General features: G+C 34.4%; 2 protein-coding genes across 3 annotated transcripts; one reads left to right on the top strand and one right to left on the bottom strand.

The window, feature by feature from the left end:
* Positions 1-44: 44 nt before the first annotated feature.
* Positions 45-2,890, bottom strand: LOC110786031 (7-deoxyloganetic acid glucosyltransferase-like). The gene is made up of 2 exons (XM_021990543.2): positions 2,272-2,890; positions 45-1,123 (listed from the first exon to the last, which is right to left on the bottom strand). The coding sequence occupies exons 1-2, from the start codon at positions 2,792-2,794 to the stop codon at positions 165-167; spliced, it is 1,482 nt and encodes a 493-aa protein (XP_021846235.2). The 5' UTR covers positions 2,795-2,890; the 3' UTR covers positions 45-164.
* A 3,470-nt stretch (positions 2,891-6,360) lies between these two features.
* LOC110784965 (beta-amyrin 6-beta-monooxygenase) lies at positions 6,361-10,303 on the top strand. 2 transcript variants are annotated; one of them, XM_021989411.2, is made up of 4 exons: positions 6,361-6,914; positions 8,443-8,893; positions 9,453-9,640; positions 9,757-10,303. In XM_021989411.2, the coding sequence occupies exons 1-4, from the start codon at positions 6,441-6,443 to the stop codon at positions 10,054-10,056; spliced, it is 1,413 nt and encodes a 470-aa protein (XP_021845103.1). In that variant the 5' UTR covers positions 6,361-6,440; the 3' UTR covers positions 10,057-10,303. The 2 variants fall into 2 exon arrangements, with proteins under 2 accessions (XP_021845103.1, XP_056691573.1); XM_056835595.1 differs by having other exon boundaries at positions 6,776-6,914; positions 8,438-8,893; positions 9,757-10,301.
* Positions 10,304-11,227: the final 924 nt, after the last annotated feature.

Here is an 11,227-nt window from a genome sequence, read left to right as displayed (position 1 = left end):
TGTAAAACCAATTGCAAATTAGTAGTTCAAACTTGCAACATTGATGATCTTACCACCATTACGTGGTAGGGGATAATGATGTAATGTTTTGATTATCATAACAATTCGAAATTTATAAATTAAATAAATAAAATAGCAGGAAGACCAAGATTAAACGATTATATCTAACGTTCCCCTTTGTTGGACATGGCTTTTATTTCTTCGATTAGATGATCAAGATTTGAATACGACGACCCACCTTGACTGACACTCTTGTTTGCTAAATCCGAAATTTTACGCATTGATCGTTCCAACTCGTCCTTCTTCTTGTCCATCAAATCATTAATCATGTTCATCACAATTGTTCTATCACACGTATCCTTCATATCTAAGCCAATTCTCCACACTTCACTCACATATCTACTATTCACTTGTTGATCAGCAAAGTAAGGCCAACAAAGCATTGGCACCCCAGCTACTATACTCTCTAACGTCGAGTTCCACCCACTATGAGTCAAGAACCCGCCCACGGCCCGGTGTGCTAAGACCTCCTCCTGTGGGGCCCACCCCACCATACATCCTCTTTCCTTAGTCCCCTCCAATAGCTTAAGAGACTCGGAGGAAGTACTTCCTATTATTAGATCGGGCCTTATAACCCATAAGAAGTACTTCTTACTATGTACCAACCCGGCCCAGAATTCCATTAACTGCTCCTTTGTGAGGATAGTTATGCTGCCAAAACTTACATATACGACGGATTTGTCGGGCTTTTGGTCCAACCACGATATGCAACTTCGATCGACTTCCCACAAGTTACTAGACGAATTGTTGGGCTTGGATATTGTTATTTCATTTGGGCCGAGTCTGTATTTAAGGTGTGCATGTAATGGGCCTATAGAGTAAACTCTTGAGCTTGAGCAATGTTGACGGATGTGAGAGAGAATTGGGCCTTCGAGATCATCAAATGTGTTGAGGATGAAAGAATGGGCTTTTTGGATTTGTTGCATCTCGCCAGTGAACAAGTGTTGAAGTTGACGGCATGTTGGTATGTCTTTGGTTCGACAGTAGCTTGGAAGGTCGCGGTACCGAAGGAAGCTATCCATTCCAGGAACATTCTTTACTAGCTCATCCATTTCTTCATTATCTATTATTGTTCATAAAACAAAACAAAAAATAAAAACCATTACAAAATCAAGTTACCAAAAAGTTATAATCTACTTCCTCAGTTCCTCTGTTATTTTTTAAATGACACAATTTTCAGGCATTTTTTCTGGTGCACGATTTCAAACATTAATATATTTAATTCTGGATAATTTTTTTTATAAAAGTTGATATTTAAAAATATTCATTAATACGAATCTAATAAGACCTACATGACTAAGTTTTTTCTTAAATATAAATCACAAAAGATGTTAAAAGAGCTCGTGTGAATAGTGATAAAAATCACATTGTGTCATCTAATAAGAAACGGAGGAAGCATCTTTTAAACACGCCCTTGGGTGGTAGCAATTATTAAGTAATACTCCTAACTAGTGTTTGGTCCGAACGACGTCCGAGTTAATACTTTGTGTGCGTTGTGTAAAAAGATGGTGTGTAGTATACACTTGGATGTTCCAAGTTTTATGCATTTGTGTGCAATAAATAACATATCTAATGGTTGACTAAAATTGTAAGATATTAACTTTTTGCGTGACAGGTCCAAGTATGAATCTTATTTTATGAATGTTATATGTGGTACATATTATTTGCTAAAGAGATGATGTGACATATTCTAGTGATTAAAGAGTTCTACAAAGCACACATACGTTATTAAAAATGCTATTTAATACTTATTCCGATTTTAATACTCGCAATGTTCGTGTATTTTACACTATGCACATACTCTATTTTGAGAATTGTTGGTGATTTATACGTAAGATAAAACATAATCAGGTAGGATCCTAGATTCGTCTCAATTTGTATTTTCAAAATATTAACTTTTTATTATTTTTTATTAAAGAGAATTAAAGATATTAAATTTAGACCTGATTAAGACGAGCCCGGCCCGCCTAAATTTTTTGCGGGTTTGGGCAGAATTTTCCGGTAGTTTAGGCCCGAAAATAACGGGTTTGGGCACAAAATATTGGCCCGGCCCGACATAACGGGCTGATTTTTATGCCCAAGTCCGGCCCGGCCCACCATTTAATCAGGTCTAATATTAATGATTAAAATTTTACATAGGTATGCGTGAAAGTTACTACCGTTGCAAGTATTAAAAATCAAAGGAAAACATATTAGTAGTATAGATTATACCTTTGAAGGGTATTTCTCCTAGATGAATAAGGTTGGGCATACACAAAAAGGCCCAAAGACAGCACGCACTAAAACACCTGACTGCAATGACTGGAACCTCAGCTTCATTCGCCACATCATTAGCAAAGCTAAGCCACCCATCTGTTATCAAACATGTAACTTTTTCTGCTTCTGCCTCTGCCTCTGCCTCGGCCCCAACTACAATCTCACTCAATACAGGTTTAGCACTTGATGCTAACCCCTGAATCAATTCACTCAACCAACTCTTATCACCAGCCCGTGGGTGGTCATCGGGTAGTCCGTCGGGCACCGTCTTGAACCCGAACCCGGGATACCCGGAAAAACGGGATTCGATGTTCGTGTACCGGGTCAGGCGTTGATGGTTGTGGGTTGAATTTATGAAAGTTACTTTCAGATTTGAAAGACAAAGAAGTTCAGCTAAGTTTAACATTGGAGTTACATGGCCTTGTACTGGAAGTGGAAATATGAGAACATGAGGTGTAGGAGAAGATTGGGGCTCCATTTTTGCGGTCTATCAAATTTTGGGTGTTCAAATTCAGATTAAGAAATCTGTTCTAAATTATAAATACTTTTTATTGGGTTATGCAGAAGGATAGAATAACAACCATAGGTCTATTAATAGAGAAATTTTTGTGTGAGACCGCCTCACAGGAAAGACCGCCTTGTTGGCACTTTTGCTGGCAGCCATGTTGGCGTGTGTGCTGACGTCATGCTGACATCAGCATGTAACTTTTTTTTTGAATTTTTTTTTTTTGAAATCTTTTTTTTTTGATTTTTTTTTTTTGATTTTTTTTTTCAGGCTTAACTAATTGGACTTCAAGCTTAACTAATTGGACTTTAAGCTTAACTAATTGGATTTCAGGCTTAAATATTTTTTTTTCGATTCGAATTTTTTTTTTTCCGAATTTTTTTTGGAAATTAAAATTTTCAAATTTTTTTTGGTACTAACTAAACTAGTGTAAAACATAACTAAAAGTAATAAAAATCATATTTAATTGAATAACAAAATAGTTAAGGTATAAAGACAAATAGTTACACTTATGAGCCAAATAGTTATTGATTTTAAACATACTTATTATTAACTAAAACTCATAAAATCTTAACTAATTAGTTGCAATGCTTAACTAATTGATTTTATTGCTTAACTAATTGGTTTCAGTGCTTAACTAATTGGTTCAGTACTTAACTAATTGGTTTCGTTGCATAACTAATTGGTTTCGTTGCATAACTAATTGATTTCGTTGCTTAACTAATTGAATTTTAAACTTAACTAATTAGTTCCAGTGATAACTTAATTAAATCCAGTGCATAACTAATTGATTCTAGTGCTTCACTAATTGGTTGCATGGTTTAACTAATATGTTACATTACTTAACTAATTTATTACGTTGCTTAACTAATTGGTTCTGAAGCTTAACTTATTAGTTTCATTTTTAACTAATTGATTCAATTGCTCAACTAATTATTTTCAATGCTTAAAAATTTGTACCTTAACTAAAAATCTGAAATTCGTTATCTGAAACTCAAAAATACATAACTAAAACTCAAAAAATGTTAACTAAAACCAAGAAAATCGTAACTTAAACTGGTAAAATCATAACTAAAACTCGAAAAATCATAACTAAAGCCCTGAATGAAAACTCAAAAATACGTAACTAAAACTCAAAAAACCTTCACTAAAACCAAAAAAATCGTGACTAAAACTTAAAAATTCATAACTAAACATAAAAAATCTGTCCAACAATTCCACCGAGAAGATCATTATTTCAGAATTATAACTAAAACTAAAACATAATTATTCTTAACTAAATATAAAAAAAGTGTAACTAAAACATTACAATTCTTAACTAAACCTAAAACACCAGTGCTTCCAGCTACGAATCCACAGTGTGACGCGATTCTATCACAATAATCGACATCACACCACAGCACCAACACATCACAACCATCATCCAGACTGCCACCACCGCAAAGCCTCCTCCTCCTGTCGGAAACAAGAACAAATCAATTACATCCACATAAGCTGAAAAAAAGTAAACCTAAACTATCCAATCTTATCGACACCAAAAACCCAAAGGATTGACAACAAAAACCTAATCAATTCAATCGAAACGAAACAAAAACCTAATCGAATCAAAACAAAATCGCAAGACCTAATTACATCAAAAATCAAAATCCAAAAACTCTAGCATAAGAACATAATAATTCATATAAATAAAATGAAAATCTACAGATTGTAGAAAACCTAACCTGTTTTGAAGGCGGAATCCGGTGGCTGAGGCGGACGGCCTTGGTGGCGAGAGAAGGCCTTCGTTACCACCGTTATCGACTTCTCCTTCTTCTCATTCATTCGACGCTCTACTCCCCGCTTCTCATTGCGTTGCAGCCACCGCCTATGACGCCGAGGCCGAAGCCGAGACCACAGCTGCAGGCCGCTGCTGATGCGAGATAAATCGCCGCCTCAGCTCCCTGCTTCTCCCATCCCCACGGTGCTCCTCCATCTCCATTCCTCTCTTCTATTCTTGCGATGATAACGTCGAGGATGACACGGCGGCGACGAAGACCGACCGCGGCGGCGACGGCGAAGATTTGGTAGAGAATTTGAGGGAGGAGAGAGAGCCATATCCAGAATTCTGAGGGAGGAGAGAGAAACAGATTTTGAGGTTGAAAATGTGAAAATGAAATGAAAAATAATGAAAAATGTATATATATATTTATTAAAAAATATATACGGGCTGATGTCAGCAATTACGTGGCATGTTGGAGGCCATCAAGGCGGTCTTTCCTGTAAGACCGTCTCATAGAAAAGTTTGTACTATTAATATGGCAGTTTAAAATAACCAACTACGACGGAGTACTACATACGAAGTATTATAAATTTGTTGATTTATAAAGTTGCCATATTTCATTAATAAAAAGAAATTATTATTTGTTTTTTTTTTTTTTGGTTCTACTGGGAGGAGTTCTCATCGCCTTTGTGAGTAAACTAATCTCCAGCGGGAGTTTGCATTGATACCTCGATGGGCAGGGGCGGAATTAGGGGGGGTTGGCTGGACCATGTCCCCTAAGATATATTCAAGTATTAAATATGCACTATAAGAGCACATGTCTAGTATAGCTCAAACGGTTATCCCTCAATTTTATACTTAGTTTTCTTATTTTATTTTTGTTTTTTAATGTTATAAAAATTATAAATTAAAATTTGGCCCCCCCTATGTATAACTTCTGGTCCCGCCACTGTCGATGGGCAGCATCCCTCCTAGTTGAGGTTTTTTCCATTCCAAATGCTCGAACCCGAGACCTTGGTTAAAGAGCAAGATACCCTTAACCACTCATGCCAACCTTAATTGATAAAAAATTATTATTTGTGATTTCTATATTGTGCCCCTCTGTGGCTATGTTGCACCATAAATGTGTTTTATAAGTTGTACAACTTGTACCCAACTACCCATTGTGTAAGTTGTGTGAAACGTATCCATTGTATGTTTTCTGGAGTTACACGGTGTTCTTCTCAAGGCCTGGACTACATCAATGGCACAAACAAACCCTAATAGTACGTAATTCGATAATGATGATTTTTTTAAAAAAAAAGTGTATTCCTTAGCATGGACGCGTCACGCAGAGGCTCGAAAATACGTCATTCCGCTCACACCATGTCGCAATAAAGGGAAGATAATGATGAATAGTAACTAACTAATTAACCACATTACTAAGTCGATGAGAAGGTTATGGAGCATAAAATGATTTTAAGGTATAATGGATAACTTTTAAAAACAACGAGCCAGTACAGTTTTTAAAAATAAGATATTGATTCTGTCATATAACGTACCTATAATGAACGGAAAATGGCCTGAGACAATAAACTAGATTAAAATGGGTCTAAATCATTGCTAAATCATACACAGAGTACATAGTTTAATTTGGAGTTTTGGATCATGCATGTTGATCATCTCTAATTTATGTGCTTAAAATATTATTATGATATAATTAATGTACACGGTACACTAGTTGACTTGCAAGCTGTAAAAAATGTGCTTAAAATATTGTCCCAAAAACGATGTTTAATCAGAACTCCAATCAAGAAACTAAAAGAGTTGACCAATAATCTCAATTTAAGAAATAAAATTTGCTTAATTTTGCCATAAACCATGGCTTCAATCTTCTTGTTAGGCTTTGTTCTATCAATAATCTTCATAATTTTGACACTAATAATTTCCCAGAAAGATCAAAGAAAACTTCCTCCAGGAAAAGTTGGATGGCCAATAATCGGAGAAACCTTAGCTTTTGTTTCATCCCCAGAAAAGTTCATTCATGATAGAATGACCAAATACTCTTCAGAGATATTTAAAACTTCTATTGCTGGTGGTAAAATGGCTGTTTTATGTGGTCCTTTAGGTAACAAATTCCTGTTTTCTAATGAAACTAACAAGTCCATTACCACTTGGTGGCCGACTTCGATCACTAAGCATATGATTTTCCCTTACGAGGCCTCGTCGCCGTCTTCCATAGTGGAAGATCATTCGTTCTTTAAGCTAGAGGGGATGCAACACTATGTTTCTATCATGGATTCAATGGCTAAAGAGCATTTGGAGGCTAGGTGGGCACCTCACCAAGAGGTTAAGGTATGTGTATATCTTATTAACTAGACATGGATAATTGGATTTTAAAGGTGCATTTTTTGTCATATACTCCCTTTGTCCCTAAAAGATGACCACAAGTTCTTTTTCGTTTCGTCTCTTTGAGTATGTCCCACATCATTTATAGTATGTGATTCTCAAATGTTTTGTGTGGTACATTAGCTTGCTTTTCTTTTTACTTCTTTTTAATAAAGTGAAAAATATGGTTTGGAGCAGTCTTTTAGGAACGGAGCGGGTAGTTGGGTGCACCATACAGGTCCATGTAGTCAGATATCCCTAGCGAGCTACGGAGTACTTCCTTTGTTTTTTAATGCTTGCAATAATTTAACTTTTACACTATTCATAAACTTTAACCTCATTTTCTTACTAATATATAAAAAATCAAATGTGATTGTGTAATAAAGAGTGTGTTGTTAGATAGTATTAATAATATATTTTACAAATAACAAATATTTTTTATAGTTATTTAGTTACTTACGGTCAAGCTAATTCATTGGCAAGCGTGTCAGTCAACTAATGCATTAGAATTGAAGTAAGTATATCGTACAAATTGAACAAGATCTTCCAAATCAAAAAATCATTCATTGCAAACGAAATATGTATTCTATTTGATTAGATACACGTGATACTAAACAATCAAATTTATTTGAACCAAATAATGTCAGAAAATGTTGAGAGAAAATAATAAAAGTGAGGGCTAAGATTTTTTTAGAATGAAAAAAATGAAAGTAAAAAGTATTACGTCAAATAAATTCAGGCTGCGTTTAGCAACCGTGTAACCATGTAAAACAATCAAAACTCAAATCATAATTTATTTATTTTTTAATAAATTGACAATACTTTATCTATACTAATATATTAAAAGACGTTTTTAAGAAACATGTAAGCAAGGATCGAACACCAGACCTCTTTGTTAAAAGTTCAACGTCCAACCATCTTAACCAACCACAACTTGTGTTATATATTCTATATAAACGTTTATGATCTTTTTACAATAATCAACAAATTGAATAGAAGTGAATGCAAAAAAAGGGAATGATTATTCAATTTAAAAATGTACAATTGTTACTTTTCAATTTATAAATGTACAATTATTACTTTTCTAGATTAAGCCTAAAAAAATAAACTCAGGGTAATAGAACGTGATAACGAGTAAGTGGTTGAATAATTATAGAACATATTACATGCATTCGGGGTAATAGAGCGTGGAGTTTCAGCTTGGGAAGGTTATTAATCGGCAGCTAATCTTGTGTCTAACCCCATAATTCTATGACGACCCATCATATACATGGACACATATTTACAACAAATAAATCCGAATAAAAATCAAAACCCGGGGCAACGCCCGGGGCAACGCCCTGGCCACACACTAGTTTAAATCTAGCTATAAGGTGACAGGATAATTTATTAAAACTTTTTACTGTTTCGATTCCTGAAATTTAAACATGGTAATTTAATTAAATTTATTGTGCTTACGGATAACCGATAAGGGATTATTTTGGTGTTAGTGAAGGTACATCCTCTCTCGAAAGAATTCACATTTGCTTTAGCTTGTCGAGTGTTTATGAACTATGACAATCCTGAACAAGTAAGAGAATTAGCTGAGCCCTTCTTCGATGTGGCGAAGGGGATCTTGTCAGTTCCATTGAATATTCCAGGTACCCCTTTCAATGGCGCCGTTAAGGGTGGAGCAATCATCAAGGAAAAGCTTCAACAGATCATCAAAAACAGGAGGGAGGAGTTACAGAAGAAGATGAAGATGAAGAAAGGGGATCGAGATTTATTGAGTAGATTATTGGCTTCGTATTATTGTGATGAAAATTACAACTTGTCGAAGGAATATGATATTGCGAATAAGATCATTGGTTATTTGATGGCTAGTTTTTATACTACTAGCACAACTATCACTTTTGTTTTGGACAACCTTGCTCTTCATCCCGAGGTTTATGACAACGTTTACGAAGGTACGTAAGCTATTAGTTTATTCTTCTCTCTGTTCGTAAAAGATTGTCTCATTTGACTTTTCATGGTTTTCAAGACATGAAACGTAAATATCTATATATAATTCTACGTGCGTAAAATTTATTAAAAGTTGATATTCTAAAAATGTATATTGAAATGAATCTAACAAGATCTCACGTGACGTGACTATATTATTTCTTATAGACTAATGAGAATTTATGATCAAAATATTCAAAATTTGACCCAGAAAAATGCAATGGAGCAATCTTTTAGGAACGGAGGAATTACGTATTTTGACTGCTCGTTAATTTACCCGTGGTTTTTGTTGAATGTGTACCTTGGGATACTTGCTGAATAAAATTTGCATTACCATGAACGTTGACATGGGAGGAATTGGGGTTGGCTCAAGTAGTGAGCTTTCCTTTCTTCCCTAGCATAGTCAGCTTGTAATGGCCCTCTGGGTGGGGGCCCAGTAGTCCGTTACCACAAGTTATAAGTCTTATAAGATTTGGTATAATGTAAATGTTTTAATTTTGTTACAATTTTTGTGTTGATGATCAGAGCAATTGGAAATTAGCAAGTCCAAAGGGGCAGGGGAGCTACTGACTTGGGCAGATATTCAGAAGATGAAGTACACTTGGAATGTTGTATGTGAATCAATGAGATTAACACCACCTTCACAAGGAGCTTTTAAAGAGGTCCTCACTGACATCACCTACGCAGGGTTCACTATACCAAAAGGCTGGAAGGTATTCAATCATATACAACTCGTGTCCTATCAGACAGTCTGACACTTATTTTACCCTCATAATTTTTTGTTCAAATTAACTACTACTTAATTGTTAATTTGATGGTGATTAATCAGGTGTCTTGGTCAGTTCATTCAACATACAAGAATCCCAAATACTTCAATGATCCTGAAAAGTTCGACCCTTCAAGATTCGAAGGAAATGGTCCGCCCCCATTTACTTTTGTGCCATTCGGGGGAGGTCCTAATATGTGTGCGGGGAAAGAGTACGCTCGTATTGAAATACTCGCGTTTATTCATAATGTGGTGACCCGGTTTAAATTGAAGAAGGCGAATCCCAACGAAAAGATTGTTTATACCCCTGAACCAATTCCCGTAGAAGGCTTGAGGATTTGCCTTCAACCTCATGAGAAATGATGAAGGTTCTATGTTTTTGGTCTTTAATGTTCTAATTCCAAAATGTAATCCATTTTCCTACAATATATCCGATGTAATGTTATACTTGTATTTGCCATATGCCCAAACAAAAATGTTTGTGAATTCAGTGCAATGTGTTTCATGCTTAGGAGTTGCTTTTTTTTTTTTGTGAATACAGTGCAATGTGTTTCATGCTTAGGAGTTGCTTTTTTTTTTGTGTGTAGAGAAAGTCATAAAGGGCAAATTAAATGATGTAGACGAGATTCAATTTCAGGTTTTGGTATCACCCTAAAATTTTACCAACTTAATTAGTTAACATACAATCATGTTTAAGAGTTAATAATGTTATATTGTCATGTTAATTTACTCTCAATTGGCACCTATTTTGTCTTAATTACCCTTAGTTATACCAATTTTTCATATTATAATGTTAACTTTTGTTAATTTATGTCCGTCACAAATTGAATACCCTAATTTGGAATTCCAACAAATCTTTAGAAGGAACTATCTTCATCCTTTTCTTTCTTAAGAAAAGCAAGTTAAAACTAAAAAAATAGAAGGAACTATCTTCATCCTTTTCATTTTTAAGAAAAGCAAGTTAAAACTAAAGAAATAGAAGAAGTTGTGTGAGACAAGAGCGACTTCATATGGATCTCTAACGGTTTAAATTGACCCCATTCTTACAAAATAATAATTAAGAGTTTGTTCGGTATCACTGTCCGTTTTCAGTTTTTCAATTTAGTATTTCGTAAATCATATGATTTAAATTGAATTATGAATTAAAAAATAAGCATACTTATAGTAATCATATTTATTTTTGAAACTAACAACAAAAAATCGAAAACTACTTTGTGTGGCTTTCATATTTTGGTTTTTAGTTTTGTGAAAAAACAGAAAGCTGAAAACAAAAACGATAACAAACGGACCCTAAATTTATCATTTGAAAAATTATAAAACTAACAAAAGGTCTTGTGCGCACAAGGTGTACGATAAATTTATTGTACACCAAGATAACTTTAACCATTTTTTTTGTAACTTTAACCTAGTTTTGATTAACTTTTATATTAGTAAAAAAAATGATAGATAAATATTTTAAAGGATTAAATGATTGATTTTATACATTATTAGTTATTTTGAAAAATAAGTTTTACTAAAATGAAAAAATTTATCA

The sequence above is a fragment of the Spinacia oleracea genome, chromosome 2 (assembly GCF_020520425.1).
Source record: "Spinacia oleracea cultivar Varoflay chromosome 2, BTI_SOV_V1, whole genome shotgun sequence".
Lineage (NCBI taxonomy): Eukaryota > Viridiplantae > Streptophyta > Magnoliopsida > Caryophyllales > Amaranthaceae > Spinacia > Spinacia oleracea.
The sequence above is the reverse complement of the archived record's forward strand: the minus strand, read 5'-3'. Positions and strand labels throughout refer to the sequence as shown.

Bases quoted from the DNA above. Each gene is read 5' to 3' on its own strand.
- LOC110786031 (XM_021990543.2), bottom strand. From the start codon at position 2,794: ATGGAGCCCCAATCTTCTCCTACACCTCATGTTCTCATATTTCCACTT. The intron at 1,124-2,271 runs GTATAATCTATA...GAACAATAATAG, and splicing joins AGGAGAAATACCCTTCAAAG to ATAATGAAGAAATGGATGAG.
- LOC110784965 (XM_021989411.2), top strand. From the start codon at position 6,441: ATGGCTTCAATCTTCTTGTTAGGCTTTGTTCTATCAATAATCTTCATA. The intron at 8,894-9,452 runs GTACGTAAGCTA...GTTGATGATCAG, and splicing joins TTATGACAACGTTTACGAAG to AGCAATTGGAAATTAGCAAG. The intron at 9,641-9,756 runs GTATTCAATCAT...GTGATTAATCAG, and splicing joins CTATACCAAAAGGCTGGAAG to GTGTCTTGGTCAGTTCATTC.